This window comes from Callospermophilus lateralis, chromosome 1 (assembly GCF_048772815.1).
Source record: "Callospermophilus lateralis isolate mCalLat2 chromosome 1, mCalLat2.hap1, whole genome shotgun sequence".
Classification (NCBI taxonomy): Eukaryota; Metazoa; Chordata; class Mammalia; order Rodentia; family Sciuridae; genus Callospermophilus; species Callospermophilus lateralis.
In genome coordinates this window covers 205951118-205977903 of record NC_135305.1, presented here as the reverse complement: position 1 = coordinate 205977903, position 26786 = coordinate 205951118, and the positions used below count along the sequence as shown (strand labels likewise).

General features: G+C 44.0%; 1 protein-coding gene and 1 pseudogene across 1 annotated transcript; both read right to left on the bottom strand.

The window, feature by feature from the left end:
* Window positions 1–349: 349 nt before the first annotated feature.
* Exosc7 (exosome component 7) lies at window positions 350–26747 on the bottom strand. Its single transcript, XM_076869631.2, has 8 exons — window positions 26659–26747; window positions 18934–19035; window positions 18615–18709; window positions 11021–11186; window positions 7260–7330; window positions 5348–5471; window positions 4163–4318; window positions 350–534 (listed from the first exon to the last, which is right to left on the bottom strand). The coding sequence occupies exons 1-8, from the start codon at window positions 26743–26745 to the stop codon at window positions 430–432; spliced, it is 906 nt and encodes a 301-aa protein (XP_076725746.1). The 5' UTR covers window positions 26746–26747; the 3' UTR covers window positions 350–429.
* Window positions 21905–22517, bottom strand: LOC143409394 (large ribosomal subunit protein eL20 pseudogene; annotated as a pseudogene).
* Window positions 26748–26786: the final 39 nt, after the last annotated feature.

The window sequence follows — 26786 nt, the reverse complement described above, 5'->3', positions numbered from 1 at the left end:
GAACTATGGCCAAGGGCCTCCTCTTCACTATCACATTCCCAAGGAGCACCAAAAACAAGGTAAATGAACTGTCCTTGGTGACTCTTATTTTAAAAGCTCTGTGGTAAAAATAATAAATGCATGGATACCTATCATAAGCATTTCCTTTAAGCCACTTCCTGCCAGGTCTTTATTCCAGTGCTTATTGTTGTTCTGAACCCCTGCGGCAAGAGTCTCCCCAGGGCCCTCTCCCTTGGCAGCCGAACTCTGAAGTGGTGGCTTGTAGCTCCAGAACTCTGGCCATACCCAACCAGACCTGAAAATAGACTTTAATTTTACCAGTACAAATGTTGCCTTAAACTCGTAACAGTTAAGAAAAATATATACAAACTTCAGTTTACAAGGAAAAATAAAACAATAATAATCCACGCAGAAGGGATGATGGGCCAATCATCCCAGGAATCCAACTTTCTGTCTCTTGGGCCCCAGGCTTTCTTCCTTGTGTAGGATGCTCTGCAAGGAGGTGTGCAACACCTTGCCCACTCGCTTGCTGGTCTGCAGGACAGGGAGGGAATGGAAGAGAGCAGTCACTTGTGAGGCACACAGGCACAAAAAGCGCTTCCCCTGCAGCCAGCCACCTTCCCAGTGCTAAAATCAATTCCATCTGCTAAGGATGAACCTAGGGCCTCACACATGCTAAGGAAGTGCTTTATCACTAAGGCACACTCCCAACCTTTGGAGGATTTTAAAATCAAAACAAAACAAACCATAAACCCCAGCAACATAATGGTCACATTCTGGAAAAACCTCCATACCGGAAAAAAAAAAAAAAAAAGAAAGAAAGAAAGAAAGAAAAAGACACTTGCCCAGGAGGAAAGGCTGCCCTGGCCATTAGCTCATGCTTAGCATTGCTGATGGCACAGGCAGCAATGTTGTCAACCAAATCTGGGCATGGTTACATGACTGCCCTGTAGTGACAAGGCACAGAGAAACCACAGAGAATTCATTCTGCTGGAGAAGGAACAGATGGTGCCAAGGACATTTTAATAAGCAGGTTCTAATTCACCTCCCACCAAGCCTCTAGACAGAACTGCTCAGATGTGACCAAGTCAGTACCTGGATGGGGTCTTCATGTTACTGCCTCGCAGAGATGTTAAACATATTGGAATATTGAACTGAGACACATCAAGGTCAGACAACCCACAGATTGAGTAATTAGCTCTTACACAGCAGACACAAGGGAGCCCCCTAAACATAAACATCTTTCTTTGAGGAACTATCATTCTGTCTCCAGGATTGTGAATCATTTTAAGAATACAATGAATGCAGGGTTGGGGTTGTGGCTTGGGTTGGGGTTGTAGCTCAGCGGTAGCGCACTTGCTTAGCATGCGTGAGGCACTGGGTTCGATTTTTAGCACCAGGAACAAATAAGTGAAAATAAAAGTCCATCAACAACTAAAAAATATTTATAAAAAAAAAGAATACAATGAATGTATATGTGATTACATGACCTGTTTCATGTAGTGATGTACATCATGTACAACCAGACAAATGAGAAGTTATATTCCATTTATGTATGATGTATCAAAATGAATTCTACCGTCGTGTATAATTAATTAGAACAAATAAAATATATACTTAAAAAAATACAATGAGCCACTGAGTATGGTGGTACATACCTGTAATCCCAGTGGCTCAGGAGGCTGAGGCAGGAGGATTACAAATTCAAAGCCAGCCTCAGCAACTTAGTGAGGCCCTAAGTAAATTAGCAAGCCCCTGTCTCAAAATTTTAAAAATTAAAATAGGAATGTGGCTCAGTAGTTAAGTGCCCCTGGGTTCAATCCCTGGTACCCACCCCCCCAAAAAAAGAAAGATTACAATGAACCAATCATATGTCTCTGCCTCACATTCCCATAGCAGAGTGAATTCAACTCTGCCAATGGTCACATTCTCAATAATGTCAGCCCTGGACTCCTCTCCAGTTCTCCCAGACACAGGCCGAGGAAGCAATCTGTGTGCCTGCTCCCCTGGCCCCTGCTATAGTGGGGGATGAGCCTCCAGGGATAACTGAAAAATGCTTGTGAGAAGATGATCTGAGTCTAAAAGTTTGGGAAGAGATCAAGGTTACAAATGTAACATTAGGGTTCAGGTTCGAAATGCCTTTGAAAAGATCATATCATAATGTTAGAAAAAGAAAAGATGTCAAGGTCCATCAAACAGGGGAACTGATTAATCATATAAGCAAAGGACACCAGAACTTGAGAGGGCTTCAGAGCTTCAGAACAGGCAGGAAAGAGACCACAGAGCATGGATATTTACCAGCAGAGGTGCTGCAGGGTTGCTCAGGGCTGCTGTGCCCTGTGGGAGACAAACAGTGAGGCAGGGCCACAGGGCTAAGGTTGTATTACAGGCCTCGTCCCCAATTCCCCGAGGAGGACAAAGCTCAGCTTACCATGGCAGCCAGAGCAGACCTAGCTTGCAAGGTTCAGCAGCACAGAGTTTGCAGGGCTCTGGAGGCCCAGGGTGGGTGGGAATCCCAGCTCCAGCACCTATGAGCTTGTGTGGCTGTAGGTAGCTCAGCCTCTGTGTGCCTCAGATTACTCATCTGTCACAGTGAGGGTGGCAACAATCGTAACCTTACAGGGCTGCTGAAGATTAAATGATACTTAAAGCACTGAAATCAGCGTCTGGCATGTATTGAGCACACAATAAATTTTAATTATTTGCTTTTTGTTATTTAGAAACTGGAATTCCCATAAAATTCTTGGGTGGGGAGACTTACAAAACATGTTTGTTGAGAGGCCTTTGGTAGAACTTCTAAAGCATTGAAAAGTGATTCTGGAAAAACCTGAACCTAGGCTTAGCAGAGCACAGAGAATAAGAGCTCACAAGTACTGAGAAGGCAACATATCAGGCACTCTGACGCATGCTTCTCCTCCACACCCTCAAACAGCCCTCAGGGCAACCTCAGTGGCAGATATAGTCATGCCATTCTGCACGCGAGGGAACTGTGGCCTAGAGCCAGGACTCAGTCTGGTAACACGTCTTCCCAGCCCATGCTTGGGTCCTCCACACCAAATACACTGCCCTTGGTGTTCTTTTGTTAGGTTTTCTGCTTGTTTGGTTTTGGTGTTGGAGATCAAACCCAAGGCCTCATTCATGCTAAGCACACACTCTACCACTGAGCTACACCTCCAGCCCATTTTGTTCTTTTAAATAAAATTACAAAAGGAGAAACACAGACATCCAATGCTTGGAATCTTTAGTGAAAAGTCATTACTACTAGCTGGGTTTGGTGGTGCACAACTGTAATCCCAGCAGCTAGGGAGGCTGAGGCAGGAGGATCACGAGTTCAAGGCCAGCTTCAGAAACTAAGTATGGCCTAAGCAATTTAGTGAGACCCTATCTTAAAATAAAAAGGTCTGTGGATATAGCTCAGGGGTAAAATACCTCTGGGTTTATGCTCCAAGATCCACCTCCAGCCCCCCAAAAGAGTCATCATTAAGAATGAAGGAAGCCATGATTTGAGAGATTATATGGTGATAGAGTGGATAGCTAAGAAAAAATAAATCATCAGATCCCACTAACTGCTTCTGGCAATTCAGTCAGAAAGCTGAAGAGGATGTGTGTGGCAGGCAGGGGATGGATCTCTGGAAAGACAGGTGAGCAGGCCCAGGACCCTGCCCTAAAGGGGCTTCCCATCCCCAGTACTTCCCACCATTCCTGCTAGTCCCTATTAAACACTTCTAGACCTGTGAAGAATCTGGGAGATGGCCACCCTTTGGCCACTGGTTCTATTTTTACATTTCCTTAAAGAACAGGAATTAGTCATCCAGGAATTAATTCCCTCATCAAATCATGCAATCCTATGATTTGGGAATTTCAAGTGATTCTTGACATGACCAATGTCCAAAACTCTCACAGACATGTAGCAACTTGGCGTCAGAGATGCAGAGGGACTTACTGAGAGTAAGTAACCTTACTGGCAGATCCCTCATCTCCAGTCCAGAACCTCCACTGGCCTGGGCTACGTCAGCAGACACCCAGCCCACCAGCTGCTCTCCAAGCTCTGAATCTGAAGCCAAGGATATGAACAGAGAGGATTCCCATGGGTGACCAAGTGGGTTGGAAGCAGCAGCACCCCCAACCAGGCCCCAGCCCCTGCCCAGCACCACCACCTCACCTCCATCATCTCGAAGATGCTCTCAGGGTCCAGACTGCCCTTTCCCACTTTCCTCATGCATGTCACCACTCCCTTGCTGGTCACTGATACCAGGAGGCTGGCCAAAGAGCAGGCCTCTTCTTGAAGAGTAGCATCTACCACGTGCCGGTAGCCAATCTGCAAAGCAGGGGCAACACAACATGCATGGCAATGCATGTCAGAGATCCCACCTCAGTGGTTTGGTGATCCATATCTACACCAGGCAGAGGCCCTGTACTGCCCACTCAAGACCTTAGTTTAGATGAAAAATGCCTGAAGGAATATTCAACATTTCTATCATAGGCTGCTATGTAAGTGGTGTCACAGAAACTCAAGATGAAAATATGGGGTATAGGGAAGTCAGAGACCATCTAAGTCAGAGGCCACCAAGGCTTTCCAACAGAGGGGCACAGGGAAGAAATTCATGTGAGGCCACATGAAGTTTCACTCACTGCAAATGGCAAATAAAGGGGGCCAATGTTAAAAGAAAAGCTCAAATATAAGTCAAATGCAGATGGCTTTGGTCAGTCCCAATATCCTTCTGTCTGAATGTTTCACCACACTCCAGGTTCATGAAATGATTTTAGTGGAACTAAACCTGACCCATTCAGCCTTATTTATTGTTATGAAACTAGCCACAATCCCAGCCATCCAAAGCTCCTTGGTACAGCCCAGGGTAGTGCTAGTTACATACCAGCATCAACCAGATGTCAGGCTCCATGGGCCTCTGGGCTCTGTGAAAACCACCTGACAAATGACACACCGAGGACCCGCTCCAACCCCTTAAGTCCATAGATGTGGACATTCAAGCCCACAGAGGAAACACTGTTTGCCACTCTACCATGACCCAACCAGAGCTAAGGAGCTGAAGGAAATATGCCCAGAGAGCACTGCAACGCAGTGCATGGCATACAGAAGGAGCTTAACAAACTCTGGCTATTATTATTATGAGCCTCTGTGAGTGTTCCCAGCGCTCCACCATATCCTCCGGATAAAAAGAAGAGCTCCTGGTAGATGTGGTCCCTAATATAATTAAATCATTGGATTTGTGTTGAAGCCACTTCTGCATGGTTGGTGAAACTATAACAAGCAATCTCAACAGGCTGGGACTGGAGACCCACCTCCACAAGGTCCCTTGAACAAAAACTGTAAGATACAATCTCACACCTTGCACAGAGTGACGATGCAGGGAACATTCTCCACACTTAATCGGATGCAGTCATAAGGGTCATCAGAGAGTTCAATGTCCTTCGATCCCTCTTCATCCTCCAGAACACGAACCCTTGGTATCCTGGAAGTAGAAGCAAAATTAAAAATTTCTACTCACACTGGGCATGGTGACGTATGCCTATAACCTGAGGCAGGAGAATTGCAAGTTTGAGGCCAGTTTTGGCAACTTAGCAAGACCCTGCTTCAAAATAAAATTTTTAAAAAGGCTGGGGCTATTGTCAGAGAGTAAGGCCCTGGTTCACCACTCCCCATCACTCTCAGGGTCCATCAATAAATGAACTTTTTTTTTTTTTTAGCATGTATTTTTTTAAGTTGTGAGTGAACACAATACATTTATTTTTATGTGGGGCTGAGGATTGAACTCAGTGCTCATGCATGCTAGGCAAGCACTCTACCTCTGAGCCACAACCCCAACCCCACAATAAATGAATTTTTTCTTTCGATCCTCAGGACCACATAAAAATAAAAAAGATAAAGAGAGAGAGAGAGAGAGAGAGAGAGAGAGAGAGAGAGAGAGAGAGAGAAAAGACCTAGGAAATATTAAAAAAAAAAAAGACCAAATTTAAGAGTTCGATAGAGGAAAGGATTGAGGAAGGCACAAAATTTCAAACCAAAGGAATGCACAATCTCTTCAATGAGATACTAGAGGCTTACAGGACACCAAATGTACAAAATTACAACAGATCTACACCAACGCACATTATTCTGTATAACATACAGAATAAGGATAGAATCTTAAAAGCCGCAAGGGAGAGGAATCAGATCACGTATAGAGGGAGATCAATTCATATCTCAGTATACTTTTCAACCCAGATCCTCAAAGCCAGAAAATCATGAAACAACATATACCAAGCTCTGAAAGAAATGGATGCCAACCAAAAATCTTATATCCAGCAAAACTAAGTTTTAGACTTGATGATGAAATAAAAACCTTCCATGAAAAACGAGCAAAACATGAACGAGGACTTCCTAAGAGGCTAGCCAAGTAGCCAATAAACATATGAAAGGGTGCTCAATTTAAATATGCATCAGAGAGGTGAAAATTAAAAACACATGTGATTATCAAGACATACCATGGAGATTAATAGCTAAAAAAAAAAAAAAAAATCCAAGGGTTGGCAGAGACATGAACCAACCCAGAACTCAAATAGAGCTGGTGGGAGCATCAATTGGTAAACTCACTTTTGGGAAATTGTTCTGTAGTATCCACTAAAACGAGGCATAGCCATGTCCCATAGCTCAAACTCTCACTCCTCCCCAGCAGCAATGGGTAAATACACGCACCAAAAAACATGTTACAAAAATGTTCACATTCGGTACTATCTAGATAAAAACTAGAAATTTCTCAGATGCTCATCAACAGAATGGATAAACTGCCATATTCACACAGTGGAATGCCATATGGCAAAAAGCATGGATGACAACAGGAAACAATACAGATGCCTCAAAATACAATCTTCAGAGAGTAAGGCAAACACGAAAAACAGTGCAGTTTCATTCATATCAAGTATAAAACTAATCTGCTTCATTACAGTGGTATTGTCAGTACTGCATAGGAGTACAGGGCTGGGGCCTTCAGAGGTGCTGGCAATGTTTTTGAGCTGGGTGCTAGAAAAATACTTCAACCCCTAGTGTCAATCACTATAGTCTGAGTTGGAGAAGCCAGAAAGAGGTGGTCTATCCAAGTTTCCAAATGGAAATAGTGTTGGTGCTCCTTCCAGTTTCTCCAACAAAAACCCAATAGGATTCAGCCCAGCTGGTCATTCCTACATGTGGCAGCGTCCAGAGCAGATAAGCTTTAGCCAGAAGATAGCCAGGCAGGACCAGAGCTATTTCCAGGAAGACTTACCTTGTATTAAAGAGAGCAGCCTTCACAGCAATGGAAATGGCATCAAACAAATTTCCACCACATTCCAACAGCTAAGATAGACAGGGATTGAGAGAGGAAAAAAAAAGCAAGCATCATTTATTACCGCATTATCCCACTTAACAGACACAGATTCCTAAGCAATACTGAGCATATATTGTAAGAACATGGGCTATTTCCCTGGCTAGTCATGCGGTCTCATTGACACAGCACGCTCACCTATCCACAGTGCTGCCTCATGCTGGCTGTGCTTACAGGGCACGTGCAAGTGACAGCTGGCCCTGGCTGCTATGGTGCTCCTCTCAGGCACACCAGCAATTGGGCAGCACTGACTGACACACTGATTGCCCTTGTTTTGCCCAGATAGCTCCAAACTGTATGCAAATATCACTCCAGTCTTTGACAGCACATGCCTAGCTTCCCACAAGAAGGGACTGGGGACTACTTGATGCTGCAGCTACCAGTCATGCATGTGGATTATCTCTCGTGTGACTGTCAAGGTACACCTGAAGCTCAGACAAGTATCACCACATTTTACATTAACTAAGGTCTCACACAAGCTTCTGCCCTTGAGCAAGAGCTGACAGCACCTGTGTGTGCTCATTTTGTAGGGGAAGTCAGAGCCCTTTATCAAGGGTTGTCCTCATTTCAGAGAAGCTCTGGCCTGAGATTCTACAATAAAGCCAACTGGGCTGCCCAAGTAAAAAAAAGTGAAGCCACATCTAGAAAGAAAATCACATATTTCTATCTATCTCCTCTTCATCTGAACTGTGAACTCATGAAGGCTGGGATTCTGCTTTTGTTCATCCCTCTATCCCCAGAGCCCAGGAGAAGGGCATCGATGAAGAAGGTCAATAGCCACTTACAGAAGAAAACAAGTCCTGTGCCCTGTGCCTGGGTCCCCAAGCTCAGCCTTGTCAGAGCCAATGGTGGACACTTAGAATATATCGTCACACTTCACACCCTGTGTAAATCTCCATCTCCCGCCCTTATGCTCTCCACTGAACCTCAAGTCCACATACCCTCTTTCCTAGAGCCTTGTAAAATCCTACCTACTAATAAGGTCCCAGCCTCTGTTCCCACCTGGCTTTGTAACTGTGACTCACTCGTCTCATACCTAGGCTCCCTCCCACTCTGGTGGGTGTTCAGACACAGAACATGACTCAGCAGAGGGGCTCCAGGCCACACAGCCTGAATTTGATTCCTGTCTTCACCAGTTACCACACAATCCTGCTGCTACACAAGCTCTCTGTGCCACCTGTGGAGGACAAAAATCCCAGCTACCTTGAAGAGCTATTACAAAGGCTAAACAAGTGAGTATCTTCAAAGTTCTCAGGAGCACATCTGGCACACAGTGAGCAGTAGCTAAGTTTTCTGAGTAAATACTGATTGACTCTTTCATTTTGTAGTTGTCTCTCACAGACTTTCTGAGGAAGCATGCTGCATGTTCCTCCCCATCTTCATCGCTGATAGCTGAGGCTCCTAACCCCGGCTGTGCAATCAAATCTCCTGGGGATCCTATTAAAAATACAGCTGGGCGGGGGGCGCAATTTGTATTCTTACTCTAGTCTCCATGTGATGATTGCTGTTTTATTACACTGTGTCCCAATTCCTGCTTTCTGCAAATGGTGCTCACAGACCAGACCCTCCTCTCTCTGCTAGGGCAGGGCAGCCTATCAAGAATCTCTTTACTAAAGATAACGGTAGAATCAAGAAGCACCTGGGAGAGTGGGTGGTGTAGAGAGGCCCAAAGCAGCCAGACTAGGCTACCTGCATAGGCCTAGAATATGCAGAGAGGACACAGGAGACAGAGGCATCTAGGTTAGAGACACTCTAGGACTGGGGTCCCACAGCAGGTCACAGGAGCCCACCCTCTCCAGGGAAGAATTCCTGAGGTGACATAAAGCACAGCCAGAGAAGATACATCTGGTCACAAACATAGCCTATCAGATGCACAAAGCCTAAAATGTTCTTTTAGGGGAACAGCACAATGTACCCTGTAACATTCTGGGGATGAAGGGCTTCTTTCATGAGGCATCTTCTAAAGCACACTGCTAGGAAATACAGCCTACCAGGAGGGAAATGTGCCTCTCCATGCACAATCCACTCCCCCTGGACTTTTCTCCTATTCTCTCAAATACCTAGGCCCAGCACCTCCTCACCCCTACCACCAGCTGCAATGATTCCACGGCTCTTTCCTTCCCATGCCCAAGGCCATGGCCACACACTGGTTCTCATAGCCACTCCCAGGAACCACTTCAAAACAACTTGGTGACCCAACTCCCCAACAAATGTCAGCCATACACTGTTAGGTACAACGAGGTTCTAATACTTAACTCACTTGGGGTAAAAACTGATGCTATTAAGGAACTATGGAGACCAAAAGAAGGCAAAGTTTCCATGAAGTTAAAACTTTACTTTTTAGAATAAGTCATCTGGGGACAAATACTACACTGGACATTGATGGATAATCTGATTATAAAGAGATGTGTCTGCAGCAAAAGGAAGAAAACACGGAAGGGTGTCCAGCTAATAGCTAAAGATAGGCCCAGTCTGGGGACTACCTAGATCAACTACTGAAGACTTATAGGAAATTCCCTTTTCATAATCCCAGTGACAAGACTGAATTGCCACCACCTTGCTTCAAACAGGGACTCAATCTATTCACTATGTCTTTTACTCCGCAAACAAAAGTCTACCTCACCTCACATGCATGAAGCACATTTCCACCAAGGCTGAAAGCAAGCACTTGCTTTCACAGGAGAGGAATCCTCCACAGACACAAAAGATGTGAATGACAAAAACTGATCCACCTCATTAATAATGTTTTAAAAATCCTTTTCTAATTAAGAACTTCACTGAGAATGACAACAGTTCAATAGCTAAACTGTGGAACCAACCTAGATGGCCTTCAATAGAGGAATAGATAAAAAAAATGTGGCATATATACACAATGGAATTTTATCTAGCAATAAAGAGAATAAAATCATGGCATTTGCACGTAAATGAATGAAGTTAGAGAAGATAATGCTAAGTGAAGTTAGCCAATCCCCCTACAAAAAATACTGAATGTTTTCTCTGATATAAGGAGGCTGATTCACAGTGGGGTAGGAAGTGGGTGCATGGGAGGAATAGACAAACTCTAGATAGGGCAGAGGGGTTGAGGGGAAGGGAGGGGACATGGGGTAATTAATGATGATGGAATGTGATGATCATTACTATCCAAAGTACATGTATGAAGACACGAATTGGTGTGAATATACTTTGTATACAACCAGAGATATGAAAAATTGCTCTCTCTATATGTAATAAGAAGTATAATGCATTCTGCTATCATATATAAATAAAATAAATTTACATAAAAAAGAACTTATCATCATTCCACACAGAATGCTCCAACTAGTCAGAATTCTGCCCTTTATTCTGTGTAGCACTATCCAGACAGCATCTTTTTTTTTTTTTTTTTTTTTTTTTTACTTTTCTAGTAACTTCTACAGACAACTTTAGGAGCTAGTATGATATGACTACAATTTTATTCTAGAATGGGATTATATATATGCTACTTGTACATATGTTGCATTTATCTTAAGAGAATTATCACAGGAGGCCATTTTTTCCCCTAAGTGATCTCACCTGGAGGATGAAAGCATCCACCTGAAGTAGGGAAAAGCAGGGAGAGGAAAGTAGGCCAACAGGGCTCCAGCAGAGGTAGAGCGCGGCTGGCATAGCAACGTGACACTCACCAGTACATCCACATAGAGGATCCAGCAGTGCTCCCGCGGACTGATGCAGAGGGACTTCAGGTCCACACTGCTCTTATTGTTAAATATCCGGTAGAGGGTGTTAGCAATCTCTGTACCAAGGTCATCACCTCCCCGACCTTCAAATTCAGGAGTGGCATTGGCTGAACTAAAAGAACGGAGAGAAAAGCTGAATGAATCTTTGCAAAAAACACAGGGGTCAGGCTCTCTATTCCAGTTTTCTATGGAACGGAATGGAGCCAGCTGCTATAAGGAAAATCACTGAGGGTTGATATTCTAGCTCAGTATTAGAGCACTTGCCTAGCGTGCATAAGGTCCTGTTTGATTCCAAGTACCTCAAAAAAAAAAAAAAAAAAAAAAAAAAGACTGTTGAACTAGAAAAAAGGTAGCATCTGCCACTTTCCCAGCCTCCAGACATATGCAATGCACTAGCCCAGCACAGAGCCCTAGATTTGCCTAGATTTGTCAGTGTGTGTGACAGGCCTTCCCAGTGACCTCTAGCAGAAGCCATCTTCAGCAAGGAGAAACAAGACAGTGATGGTATGTAAAACTTGGGTGGTAACAATTAACTTTCTTAGCTTCAGAGGACAATAAATATTCGCTGGCTGGCCTAGGGAGCTGGGAGGTCTCGAGAATCTGTACAGTCTTCCAGTCACCACCATCCCTAGTTTTCCATATCAAAACCATGGTGTAAGTACAGTAACCTTTCTAGAATGATTCAGAAGGTATGTATGATAGCATGTCAGAGTTATGTCATAAACTTTACATTATCACTATACAGAAAAGAAGGAAACTGACAGTAAGAGAAAGATTGAAGGCAGATTAAATACCAGGTCACCTCCTTCCTTTTTACTTTATTTGATATTTTTCAAGAGAAAAAATGTTTCCTTTTTGGCCTCTTGACACGTACACCCTACTATCTCAACAAAGAACTACAACATTCAATATTTACCGCCCTAAACACGATCTAAAAGTGTTTAACAGGAAAATTTTGTGAGTTTTGACTTGATACAAACAAACCCTTAACAGGTTTGTGAAATAAGTAAAGTTTAATAATTCTACTTTAACAATAGAGGCCAGGAAAGGTAAGAAACCAGCCATTTCAGCAAGGACTTTTCAAAATCACATTGAAACTTCCCAACCCTTCATCCATCTGGACGGTACCAGCCCTGCCCCTGCCACTCATGACCTGGAGATAGAGGAAGGTGGATGACCTGTAGTCTGCAGCAGTCCCAGTGAAGTAGCAGGGGTTGATGATAGAGAGCAAACAGTGAGGTGGGGGGCAGCTGTCAATGAACACTGATAGCTATAGAAGGCCTCAAACTCAAAGATGAGCAGGAGCTGGGAAGCCACAGAGGCAGGGTAAGGGGGTTATAGGGAAAGCAAAACATGCATGACAGCCCCTGGCTGTGCCCATAGCACCTGTGTACTACCCAAAGAAACCTCAATCAATAATATAAGAGTAAGAATGAATCAGGCAGGGCGGAGTGGCACATGCCTGTGATCCCAGCAGCTTGGGAGGCTGAGGCAGGAGGATCGCAAGTTCAAAGCCAGCCTCAGCAAAAGTGAGGCTCTAAGCAACTCAGTGAGACCCTGTCTCTAAATAAAATACAAAAAAGGGCTGCGATGTGGCTCAGTGGTTGAGTGCCCCTGAAATCAATCCCTGGTACCCCCACCCCCACCAAAAAAAAGGAATGAATCAGATTGTGTCACTGCATAACTTTGCTTCTCTATTCCCTTACCACCTTCAGCCAGCAGAACCCCAATTTAAAATCTCCAAGAGAAACTTCATCACTGCCATAGCAACGCTGCTGACCCTCCTGCTGTCTCTGTTAGACTCAAGCATCAAGCTGGGAAAAGCAGTTCAGTTACAGAGAAATAATCAAGTCACCAGGGACCGAGTTTTTATTTTGCACAGATAGCAAAACACAACCTGTTTCTAATTTTTAAACACTAAGCAATCAATATTGCATCCTTTGCTGTGCTTAAAAATATATCTATATACATCTCTGTGTAGACAAACACAGTTGGAGATGCTTGTCCTCAAAATGTTTATCTTCTGCCGAATGCAGTGGGTACATCCTTCTACATGTGACTAAGCACTGGGGGCTAAAGCAGGACCTTTCCTACAGCACCAGGGCACCGTTCAGTTTCCAGGCCCAATGTCTAAATCAATCTACCTTCAAAAACCATGTCCCATTGCTTTTTTGAGACTAGGCTAATTTGAAAAGAAAATCTCATACATTTATTCTTTTCAGCCCCACTAACAAGCAAAGAGGAAGGTTTAGAGCCTCATCAGACTATGGCATGTTCCTGTCTGCAAGATGCCCTGCCATGGAGTGACTGGAGAGAAGGCTGGGAAAATGGAAGGCAAGTGCTCAGGGTAGGGGATGGAGCACAGTACTTTTGATAAATTAAGCCAGAAATTACATATTTTGCCAAAGAATTAGCTAGGGATGGGGCGGGGTGTTAGATACTGGAGTACAGAAATGAGGGTTCTACCTCATCACTGTGGCATTCAATACGTAAGGACCTTTTCTGACAAACTGACACTTTCCAGGCTTTCTAAAGGTATTTTAGTTCACCTTTTAAAAATTACTCTATTATGTAAATAAAAAAATATCTCACAGATAGGCTGTGATCTACAGGACAATAGTGTGAGACCTGGAGGGGCCAACTCTTTTCATTTTATAAGGAGGGAAACTTAACAATGTCTTTAAATGCTTATTATGTGCTACACACCCCTTAGCACTTCTGGTATACTGACCCATTAAATTCTCACGGCAACTCCAGGAGGTACTAACCCCATTTTATTTTATGTTTGTGGTGCTGGGGATGGAAGCCAGGGCCTCACATATGCTAGGCAAGTGCTCACTGAACTACATCCCCTGTCCCTGACATCAAGAGATAAGGAAACTGAATCAGAAAGGTTATGTGATTGGTGCAAGGGCATGTGACCAGTATCTGTTTAGCTAAGATTCTATCCCAGACAGTTTGGGCCTTAACTGCTAGGTTACCCTGTACTCTCCCTGTATTTGTAGCTCTGCATGCTTGGTCTGTAGACTGATATCAGTCAGATTAGCTTTTCCTTGGGCTTATGTTTTACTTCAAAATAATGAATGGTGTTCTGGTCTTGGGACTTGGGACTTGTATTTACCAGACCACAAGTACAATCAAAGAATGCTGACAAAGAGAACTCTAAATAAAAAGCTTCTCTGCTAAATACAAACGAGAAAGAGAGGGAGAGAAAGGAGGAATGGAGAAAGAGAATACAAGCTGTAATTCTAGCCCCCTGCTCTTATGCATCACAATATATCCTTTCAGTAGGGATGTGGGGTTTTTGGCATAAAACCAAATGCTTTCAGCATTTATAGTTACCAAACCAATTCAGGTCCTCCATAAAGCATGACCCAGTCCCTCTTGCAGAGCTGTTGGGAAACAGTTTACTGAGCTGGATGCACTAACAAAAGATCCTGGGCATTTTGCTCCTCCCAACTCTCTACTCTTCCTGACTCATTACCTCCATCCACCCTGCACCCCCTGCTTGGCACATCTCTGGTTTAACTGAGGTAGGTTGAGATCAAGGCCATATCTACATGGAATGATACTAAACAATAGGTCCAATGCTATCTCCCATGCAATCAATCTAGCCTGAAATCTACAGACTCTTCCAAAAAGGTCAGGCCAGGCCACATTAGAAAAAGGATTCAGTGGGTACCTAGGACAGGGCTAATTTGGGACCTTACTCCTTTAGCAGTCACCTACCCCGGCTGGTTATTCATTTTGTGTATGTGCTCATTTCTAAGCCTACAAAAGCTTCCCCATTTGTAGGGGAATCTTTCATTGTCAGCTCCTATTTGAAGTTTCTGCAAGTTATCTCATCAGCTCTGGAGACTCTGAGTACACCCAGCCTCAAATGGCTTCTTCAGGATGCCTCTCTGCCTTGCTCCCACCTCCAGCCCTTCAGCCAAGGGCTGAGCCCCTTAATTCCCTTCAAGCAGCACCAAGCCGACAAGGAATGGAAGACATATAGTGGTGCCACCCATCAATGCAGGTTTCAAAGATTCTGGTTCTATATTAGTAAAAAATACAAGTGATCCCATTAAAAAGTAGCAAAGAGGGCTGGGATTGTGGTTCAGTGGTAGAGCACACTTACCTCGCAGGTATAAGGCACTGGGTTCGATCCTCAGCCCCACATGAAAATAAATAAAAGTGACTTGATGGCCTGCCACCTAGTGGAAGCTCAGGATGACATCAGCTTCTTAAATTCTTACCTTCCTCTGGGAAGGTAAGAAATTTTTCCTAAAGTTTCAAAGTCTTTTTTAAAATGGCCTATGCTCAGGCTGGCAAAAATAAACCAAAGACACTGACAGGGTTAGATGGTCTGTTTTGCTTCCAGTTTAGTGAAGATGCTGCCAGACATCTCTGGGACAGGGCTCAGAGGCAAGGAAGTCAGGCGCAACCTCCAAGGGCTGTGAGACATACCCAGCTTTCTCATCATCCCAATAAGCGGGATAAATGATGAGAGTGAGGAGCGGTGTCTCCTTGGGCTTGTGCATTATCATCCCAAGTACAAAACTGAAGGGAACTGAGTTAGCAGAAAAGCAATTATCTTTGAGACCTCTCTACCTCTGGGAATTTAAATAATTAAAGCTAGAAGTTGTTGATAAGGAATTAAATCAAACTAGGCTCAGAGTGGCAGCAGGGACACCACCCTAACACCAATTACTTTTCTCCCTCTGGGGAGCAACTATGTTTCAGCCTATGGATAGGCAAGTGTCTGAACTCACCAGGGAGCCCCAGGGTGCGTTGCAGGTGTGCAGCACCCCCTCTGCTGGGCTCAGTGACAGGTGCTCAGAAGCTATTCCTTTCACCGGGTAGGAATGAAAGGCTTTGCCTGTTTATGCAATTTACAGTTGGCCCTTGAAGACTAGAGTGAGGTTCTGATGTGGGTGGCGATTTGTGACTCTCTCATGGTGACTCTATTCCCTGAGGTGCTCACATTAGCTAAGCCACTTAAAGACGCTAGTGTGCCACCTTGAGACTATGCATCTCAGGAAGTATTCAAAACTACTGGGCACCTGGAGCTCCTGGGCCTGTTGAGGTCCTTTTGACATTTGCAAAGGAGGAAAACAGAACAGCAGGCAGGAAAACTGAGTCTACTTCAAGAGCCTAGATCTTGAAAAGAGGCAGTTCAAAGGCTTTTTTCACATGAGTGTCACCCTCCCTGTACAGTTGAGATAAGAAAGGGACAAGGGTAGCAGGCTGTCCTGAAGTCATTTCAGACACAGAGCCACAGTAAAATGTAAACCCCATACCAAGCATCTGAGGGTGGCACCCTCCCTTTGGTGTGACTGAGCAGACTGTCACTATCTGCTTAGGATGAATGAGATGAGGATAATGACAAGGAAGAAAAGAAGAGCAAATTATAGTTCCTCTCACAAGCTGTCTGCTCCTCAATGATTGTTCACTGCTTTGAATTATGCAGATCAAGACCAAAGAGGTATTTTGCTCCCTGCCAGAGCAAAGGAAGGGATAAACAGGGCTGGAACCAGGTCATTACCATCCACACTAACTCCAAGAAAGGGCCAGATCCACTGAACACCTTAACCCAGTGAAAGCAGCTGAGTAGGACCAGGAGGAGACTGTGTAGGGAACCAGGACAGGAGACAGAAATGGGCTGGGAAGAAAACTAGCCAAAAAATGAACACAGGCCAGGCATGGTGGCGCACGTATGGAATCCAAGCAGCTCGGAGGCTGAGGCAGAAGGATCGTGAGTTCAAAGCCAGTCTCAGCAAAAGCAAGGCACTAAGCAACTCAGTGAGACCCTGTCTCTAAATAGGGCTGGGGATGTGGCTCAGTGGCCAAGTGCCTCTGAGTTCAATCCCCAGTACGCCCCCCACCAAAAAAAAAAAAAAAAAAAAACAATGAACACGGATAGTTCTTAGACCTCCAAGCACAATGCCCCTCTAAAATGGAACTCAGCAGGCCACATAAAGCAACAAGAGCAGCAATTCAGAGTTGGATAGACCTAAGCTGGCATTTTTAACTACAGGACTCTGAGAAAGTCAACTCCTCCCCTCTATAAACTCCATTTCTTATCTTTTTCACTGAAGCATTGTGAGGATCAACTTCTGTGTTTGCATGTAAAGATCGAAAGATTAACTTGCTATGCAAATGTGGATTCCCATCTGTGCAAAAAAGAGCTGACAGGAGGGCCTACTTGCAAAGTTGGTCCTAGGTGACATCTGGGAACATGGCTCAGTGTTCCCAGTCAACAGTAAACTGAGAGGGGTGGCCCACTGTACCTAGATTGTACAAATGTTTTATGCTGAACACTTTCTTTCCTTCTGGCAGTCTGAAACTTGGTATGTGTTAAGCAGAAGGTGCCTATGTGACCAGCCCCCAGCAAAAATCCTGGGTGCCAAGTCTCTAGTGGGCTTCCCAGGGCAGAAATGTCACAAATGGGTTGCTGCATTTTCATTGCTGCAAAAAATCTCATCAATGAGTACAACTATATACTAAGACTTGTGAGTCCTTCTAGAAAATCTTTCAATGTGGAGGTGGTCTTAGGCAATACCCAATCCACGTTATACAACTACATCTAGCATGAGCCACTAGAGCCTTGCCTACTTCAAGAAGGCCTACTGTCTACACAGAGCTTCTAGAAACAAGGTTACAGAGAGATGGAGAGACCAGGCCAGTGACTCAATAAAAGCCCCAACCCTGGAAGGGTGAAAGACATGCATTTATTAGAAGCCCACACGTCTATTATTCTCATTTTTTGATGAAGAAATTCAGGCACAGAGAGACTGAGAAACCAGTCTGAGGTCATGCAGCTGACCAGAGAAGGAAGTGAGTTTTGGGCCCAGGGCTGAGCACAGACACTGCAGAGCCCTGGTCCTTCCAGCATCCTTGATGCCTGCTTGGCTGACTCTAGGCCTCATCTGCCAAACAAATCATGAACAGTTTTCTGCAGAGCTAGAGCAGGAAGAAAAACAGGGCATTTAAGACTAAATAATGATTCTTATTATCTGTATTTGGTATTTTTCAAAGCATCCTAATATACATTGCTTACTTTTTAAAATTTTTTAAACATTTTTAAATTGCTTAATTTGATCCTCACACCAACCATATGCTGGACTGCTTGGCTGATGTCCTCCTTTTTCAGACAGGGAAAATGAGGCCTAGCAAGGGCCAGGCGATTAAGACAAAGGCAGGACTCTTGCCAAGACCTCCTAGCACTTGGCACACAGGAGAAGGTCAGTAAATACCTCCCGGAGAGTTGAATGATTAAATAAATACAAAATATGAGAGGGCTCAACAGGAGATTGGAGGTTCATTTTCTGAATCCTCACCTTTTAAATAATTTTTCTTTAAAAACAGCTGCATTGGGCAGGGGTTTTGGCTCAGCGGTAGAGCGCTTGCCTAGCATGCGAGGCCCTGGGTTCAAATCTCAACACCACATAAAAATAAATAAACAAAATAAACATATTGTGTATAACTAAAATAAAAATATTAAAAAACAAAAACAAAACAAACAAACAAACAAAAAAAACAGCTGCATAGTACTAACCAGTCAACAAAGAACTCCAGGAAGCCTTCATTTGGTTTTTCCAGCTTCGGCGTCCCCATTTCTGCTTTCACTCCCACCAAGATATCTGTGTGGCCCTGTAGACACATTTGAGAAGGCTCCTTACTCAAGGAAGACAGCCAGACACCACCTCCCTCCCATTCCAGACATACAGCCCTGGGGGACACTCATAGGAGCAGTATTGGGACTTGGACCTTTGCATGGACGATTTGCACTCCAAAAGCCAGCAGAGGTCTACAGCTGGTTCCCTGACACCTACCCATTTCTCTACTTGAGCATGAACTGTGGCCACAGTACTTACCAGTTTAACCCTTGCAGACCCACTGGTGTTGGACACCACATCAGTTTCCACTTCAACAGATCGGTAGTCCTCACAGCTGCGGCCATCCACACGGAGGTCTTCCTAAGTGCAACAACAGCAGTCCCAAAGTTGTGATTCCGAACCAACAACAGTCTGCTAAAAAGACTCAACCTTTTGCTACCTAGACAAATACACAATACACATCTTTTTTTCTCTTGGTGGATCATCCAAACTTCTGTCCTCATGACTAATGACAATGTCACTCTTTTACATGTGAGGAAATGGAGACTTGGAGAACTTAAGTTACTTATCCAAGGTCCTATAGCTAGTAAGGACAAAGCTAAATTTTCTTTGCAGTCTGTTTGACTGCAAAGTCCATACTACATCTTGCCATACAGAATATGTGCATGAAAACATGCAAAACCTGGAGAAGGGACAAAATAAGCCATCTCTCTCCAAATCTGCAAGGCTGAAATTGCACCAAGAAATATGAGCTGTCAGAGCTACAGGGTACAACTGTCCTCATTGCACCTGCCTCCCCCCAAAATACAAAATAAATACAAACATCTACTTCGTAACAGCTAAAGATATTTAATCTGCTAAAGCAGGGTCAACAAAGCAGGGCCTATAGGTCACTTGTTTTCATAGCTGTTTTTACTAGATCATAGCCATGCCCCTTCATTTAGGTACTATGAATGCTTTTCACTACAGTAGCAGAGGGAAAAGACTGAGTCAGAATTCCTTTCCTACTTAGCCCTTTCCAGGATCAGTCTGCCAACCCCTACTGCAGAAGACGGCTTTTAAGGTGGTCTATACACTCCTGTCCCTCTGCCCGTGTATTTATTTCTTAAATTGTTTATATTTGTACAATTCATTCATGTCTATTTTATGTTACACTCATAATATTTTATTTTGTTGCTGAAAGCATTCCAGATTTGGCCTTTGGGAGCACCTTTGGATTGATTCTTGTGCTCTTTCAACATGCTTCCAACTTTTGTGGAGCACCTCCTACATTCTGAGAACACAAACACAAGAGCTCTAGCCTCTTGTTTTTCCCATACTCTTGCCCTAGTTAGTGATCAGCACGTCTCCAAGGAGCCCTAGTTCCTCCTCCTGGAAAAAGGTACTTAAAGCCCAGAATCTTCATTGCTCCTGGAACATCACTGCTTCTAGAACTTCTCAGCTAAGCTAAAAAACATTATGTATATAAACTAACCCACATATACACAATCTATATTTAATTCTGTATGTACACATCTTATTAAAATATCATGAGTCAAGCTGAGAGCTCAACTCCAATCTAAAAGCCTCAGGGTTCATTCTAGCCTTTTCTTGTGTCACTTCTTTCTCAGAGATAACACAGGCTCTCACTTTCTACCTATAATGTATTTACCTGTTTGTCCATTCTGAGTGTACACACAAGCACCCACCCTCACCATGAGAAACAAATTAACCAAAAGAATACAGTTACACTTAAAAAGTTTTTAGTCTTCAGTCTTGGTACCCAGTCAAAATGTGTCCTCTAGTTACTTAAGTTAGTTCTTTTCTTTCCCATGCCTTTCCTGTGTGGTGGTGGCATTCATTTGTTTATATACTAACAGGCTCATTTGTAACTGTATTTCAGTTTGGGTTCCCCATATCCTGATTACTTCCTTTTTTGAGTATGTGGAATATCACTATGGTCCCAAGAGTCAAAGCTAATCAGAAAAGGTATGCTCGGAGAAATGTTACTCTCTCCTTACCTGCCCTGTGCTCTTTTCATGTCCCTCTTCTTTCCACCCCTTTCCTATCCACCCCAGGTTGATAACAGATGTCTTTGGTTTCTGATTTATCTTTCTTGTATTTCTTCTTCACAGATGAGCAGATACACGAATATTTTTTATGTCTCCTTTATATTCCTTGTATGAAGGGTGGCATACTAGGGTGTAAATTCTTTTACATTTGGCTTTAAAAAACCTTAGCCAGACAATAAATACATATGCACACATACTATATTGCCCCAAATCAGCTCACAGAGATCTTCTTCATTCTTTGTAATATTTTATGAAAGCAGTTTTTTTTCCTTCAGAAAAATAATCATTAGCTTCATCAGGTTCTCCAAGGAGTTGATGCACCCCCAAAATATAAACTAAATGAAAACCACTGCTCTGAAGTATGTACCTGTCAGAAACTTATCTTTAAACTGGCTGACTGTGTATGTGAATGATTTTTTTTTATTTTGAGAAATTAAACAGAGGAATACAAAACATTGTTGCATGCTCCCATCACACAGTACTAACTACAACCATCTGTCATATTTGTTTCAGCTCTAGAACCCTCTCAATTCCTTCTAATGAGAGAAAATAAACTCCATAAACCAGGGGGAATCACTGCCAGTCTACTTCCTGGCAGGAAGCAGTCTATAAGTCCAGGGGACATGTACTCAAAAAGCAACAGAATGTCAAGCATGGGAGGGTGAGCCATAAAGTGATCCCTCATCACCAGAGGATTCTATAACTCTGTCACTGTCTCTTCACACCCCTTTCCTTTCCACAGACTCCTAAATACTGCTTTTAAAATGCCAATCATTTTAAAAGGCTTTTCAGGTCCATCTCTGACACCTCATTCCTCCCCATCCCCATTTGTCCAAGGTCCCAGGCATGTCCAGCCCCCAAAACATCATTTACAAGGATTCCTTTCTGGGCTACAGGTAAGGCACAAGAGTGAACAATCACTAGGGGAATTAGTAACAGATGGGACCAGGCCTGGTCCCACCATTAACTAGCCATTTGACTTAGGACAAGTCCCTTCCCACTCTGGGCTAGTTTCCTCACTTGTAAAAGATCAAATTAGACAGTTTCAAAAGTGATTCTTTAACTGTACAGATCTATAAATTTAAATGGCTGCAATTATTTACAATACCAGCTATTTACTGAGCATTCATTATATCAGATAATGTGCTAGGAACACCACACAGTTAATGTATTTAATCTTTTTTTTTTTGAGCCTAAGAATCAAGTTTATTTGGCTAACGCCTGGGGGGGCCCTGAACCTAGAAGAAGGTATTGGGCCTCTTGGTGGTGAAGCGTGGCTTGTGCTGGCGACGCAGGACCCGATGGGGCAGCGGGAACTTGATCTTGGAGTCGTGGAACTGCTTGACCGCCGGCCGCCGGCCCTTGATGGCCGCAATCTCCTCCACCTTCATGATCTGGATGGAGTGGGCCCGGGCACGGTGCCGGGCGCCCATGTCTCGGTAGCACTGGGTGACAGCGCCCGCGGTGGTCAGGTCGTGGTATTCTCGGTACATGTTGTGGGTGCCACTACGGGAGTCGTAGCGCAGCCAGATACCAAAGTTCTTCACCCGCAGCGGGGACTTCTCAAACACCTGCCCACAATAGACAATTTCCCCTGAAGACTTCATCTTCTTTAGCCGAGATACAAAATACCAGAAGCGGGACATGGCAACAACGTGATTGGGTGCAAAGATTCGCATTCGGTAGAGAGGTGGGGTGTGGCATTTGGGGGTGGGCAGGCAGCGGCCCACCACCTTGTATTCTCGAAGCGTGCCCGAGGCCTTCATAGCGCTCTCTCTGCGATCGCCGCCATCCACAAAAGCTGTATTTAATCTTTATGATAACCTTTTTAGATAGTATTTATTCACTCCGTTTCACAAATGGGGAAACTTGAGGTTGAATGATGCCAAGTAACAGGCCTGAGAGCACAAAGCCAGTAAGCAGCATTTGAACTTTAAGCCAGATACTTCCCCTCTATTTCACACAGCCTGCTGCCTCCTAAGGGTCTCTCCACTGTACAAAAGCAGTCAGCACAGTCTTGACCAAGCAGCTGGCTCTACTAGGTGGTCCTGATGATATTAGCTCCCGAAAGCAAGTAGGCCACAGGTCACAGACTCCTAAATACTGCTTTTAAAATGCCAATCAGGGGCTGTGGTTGTGGCTCAGAGGTAGAGTGCTTGCCTAGCATGTGTGAAGCACTGAGGTTCTATCCTCAGCACCACATTAAAATAAAATAAAGGTATTGGGTCTACCTATAACTAAACTCACTTATACTCAGATGGAAAAGAAAATGAGGCCTCATTATATCTTGCTTTTCCAGCTCTTAATTTCTCTGCCTCCTGGAAAAGGCTCAGAGGACAAATAAGAAATAAATGAAAAGCTACAAATTTTCCTTTCCAAGGATGCATAAGGTACATCCAAAAGAATAGAAGAAAAATAAACACAAAACCTAACTAAGCTCATGAACGACTGTACCTAGGGCAACTTTTTTGAAATCCAGTTTTCCTTTTAAAAGACAGGAAATCATCCAAACCTGCCTGACCTGGTTCAGAGCCTAGAGCCCTACCATGATTTTTATTTATCAGCAACACTCAAGAGCAAAGAAATTAACCCACACATAAACATTTAAACACAGGTTGCCCTGAATTGAAAGTTCCATTTTAAAAATCAAGCTGATGGACACCATAGAGTGAAGACCAATCCTCCAAGCAGAGGAGACCGAAGCTCCTTCTAGATCCAAGGCTTCCCTATGATGGGCTAGTTCTTGGCAACTCACATAGCTATTATCACAAGGACCTTCCTTTGAATATTTAAATCTGGACTCTAACATACCAGCTTGGTGACCTTGAGCAAGTTCTTTAAGACCTCTGAGTCTGTTTCTTCATCTATAAAGCAAGAATAACCTCAACATAACACAGTTATAGGAGAATCCAAAGGTTATAAATCATTTCAGGGGAGCCCCCTGCACAGGGTAACCATTTCTTTCCCCTGTTCCTAGAAGCATGTATTCGCTCAGGAAGTCCTCAAAATCCCTGGAGAGGGGTTATACATTAGAAAACCGAGTCACTAAGTGTCTATCTCCTATTTGTAAGAGAAGACATGAACTCAGCTCAGAGCTGTTTTGCCTCATGCCTAAGTAATCCAGTCCTACTATTTTTAATTTTTTTTATTTTTTAGTTGTAGTGGGGCACAATACCTTTATTTTATTTATGTATGTATTTTTACGTAGCGCTTAGGATCAAACCCAGGGCCTCACACACGCTAGGCGAGCACTCTACTGCTGAGCCATAACCCCAGTCCCTAGTCCTATTACTTTTATTGTGGGGAGGAGTGTGCTGGGGATTGAACCCAAGGACAATTTACCACTGAGCTACATCCTCAGTTCTTTTTTAATTTTGAGAAAAAGTCTTAAGTTGCTGAGGGTCTAAGTTTCTGAGACTGCCCTCAAATTTGTAATCCTCCAGCTTCAGCCTCCCAGTGTTCCTAATCCACTATACTTTGGAGAGTTTTAGACTGGGAGTGGTCCTCTCGGCTAAGCTCTCATCTACCTTGTTTTGCTTATCTAGTACCTCAGAGCTTTCTACAGGAGAACTGAGATTCAAACCTCTTCTAGTCCAGCTTTGCAGGCCCAAGTCCAAGACACAGCAAAAATAGACATTCATTCCTGTTTCAGTTTCCAAGCCTCCTGAGTAGTCCTGCATTTCTTTGAAAGGATGTGGCTCCACAAGGCTGCACCCCACAGTGCCTGGACACAGACTTTCTGTGTCATGGGTTTGTAAATAGAAAGAGCACAGGGCTAAAAAGCAAGAGTGTTGAAGGATGATTCCAGTTCTGCCATTGCCAGGTTGAGCAACTAAATGCTGACTTCTCAATCTCATAGCTGAAGATCAGCCTCAAGCCCTGTTTCCTCTCTTCTGTGCTTTGCCCCAGGCACACATTATGTTAAAAGCTAAATCTACAGAAAAGAAATGGAAACCATTGGCTGAGCTACATTTTCCTTCAATAACCAAGAACATACAATGAATCAGCTTTCCTGGAGCTCCAAGAGGAAAGCCTGTTTGGTGCTACAAATTTTCCTTTCCAAGGATGCATAAGTTAATCAATTGCCATGGCCTGGTCTGACCTTTGGGGGCCAGTTTAATGACCAGATTATGGACACAGAACTTAATAGGCTGAACATGGAAAAGTCCATTGTACCTACAGTTCTGTAACAGCCACATAACTAAACCATCATCCACCCAAAATAGCCAGGGTCAGAAGTAGGTAGGCAACCCAAAAGCATACTATCCATAAGATGACTAACTTTTAATCATGAAATACTGAAGGCCAAACCAATTCTCTCACTGGAATCTGACCACTGATCTGGGAAACACTTGAGAGAAGAGAGGAATTAAACAGGGGCTGACAGGTCATGATGTGATGGGAGGCTAGAGAGGTCACACAAAAGTTAAGGTGGAGGAGGTGTACAGATTTCACCAAGATAGAAAGGAAGCTGGACAGCAAGAAGTCACAGAAAAGATATACACTTTGGCAGAGAAAAGAAGTATCACCAGAGACAGTCTGATAGCCACATAGACCATGTGATCCATAGAATACAGGAGAGCCTGTGCTCCAGAGACCCCAAGGCACTTCCTACCCCTTTTCGTGATATAATTTAAGAATTCCTAGCTCCCAAATCAAAAGAATTTAAGTCCCAATAGCCAAATGGAGTCCTATGAAATCCTTATTGGAGTCCTATGAAGACTGGGAATTCAGTATGAGTGGTTTAGGATAAAGCCTTATCACTGATGAAAAAAAAAAACAAAACAAAAAAACAAAACTTGAAAGGGAGCTAACAGAATGGAGGCTGCCCTGATCCATGAATTGTGAATAAAAGCTAATTAGATATATGAAAAAAAAAAAAAAAAAAAGAGCTAACATTTTTTCAGGGCTGACCACGAGCCAGGTGTTCAGCATTCTTTACTTCATTTCCAATATATCCCACTATTCCTAATCCTCTAACTAAAAAGCTCCTGAGATTGTAAGTGCCGATTTTATTATCCAGGTTTAATATGCAATCTGGTAACTAATTATTGACGTTTCTTAGTCTATAAAGGGCACAGAAGATAACACCAGGTCACAATTTTAAAGGAGGCATGGCCTTTACTCACATTAAGTGACAGAGGGTTAATTTAATCTGATGGCTACATCATGGGAATACTGACTTTGCGTTTGGTCACGGCAGAGGAAAGGCACAAAGGAAAGAGGTGTGCTTTAGAATTCTGATGGGAGAAGGACACAGGGAGCTAGCTAACAAGTGTGAACAGACTCAGAGGGTGGTACCGGTATATCGTTGCCAGGTACAACAGTCCTCAACCCTTGTTCTGGAGTGGTCAAAACCAGGAGTTGAAGACTGAGCACAGAAGATCTTCAGTTACAGCTCAGCTGCCTGGGGATTTTACTTCTCCACTGTCAAATGGAAAACTATAACAATTATGCCACCGACTGCCAAGTCGCTTTTAAAAATTCTTCTCCCTTTATTCCTAAGGCGATTTATATTTCCTAAGCTCCTTCGCCTCAGGTGCATGCTCTCTGCACCTCCCATCCACGAGGTGAGGGAAAGCGGGCCAGATGCCCACCCCCAGATCCCGGTTTCCTAGAGGAGAAACCTGAGGCTTGGTCTAGTAAAGCGTGCCGAGGCTGAATGGATGGCCGTGGAAACGATGCTCCTCGCTGAGAACTGCCCCAGGGACTGCCCAAGGATTCCTGCTTAAGTCAGAATCTTATTAACCCAGAAAGGTCCAAGGGTGATCGGTCCTTATGCGGACGTTCAACCCCCATCTCCTAAAAACTCCCACGCTGCCAGCTTTGGGCTGCAAACGCGGACCGCAGAGCTGTTTAACCACAAGGTCACCCCAGTCTCCTCCCCGGCGACTCGAGGGCCAGCCGCAATCCGCAAGACAGCCTCCGCTACCTGGACGCCGTGCACGATGTACACCTTCTCCGCCTCGCTCAGCACCACAGACGCCATACTGCCGTGCCGCCCCGCGCGCCGCGTCATCCGTCCGCGTCGCCCGAGCCACCGCGCTGCGCGTCATCAGC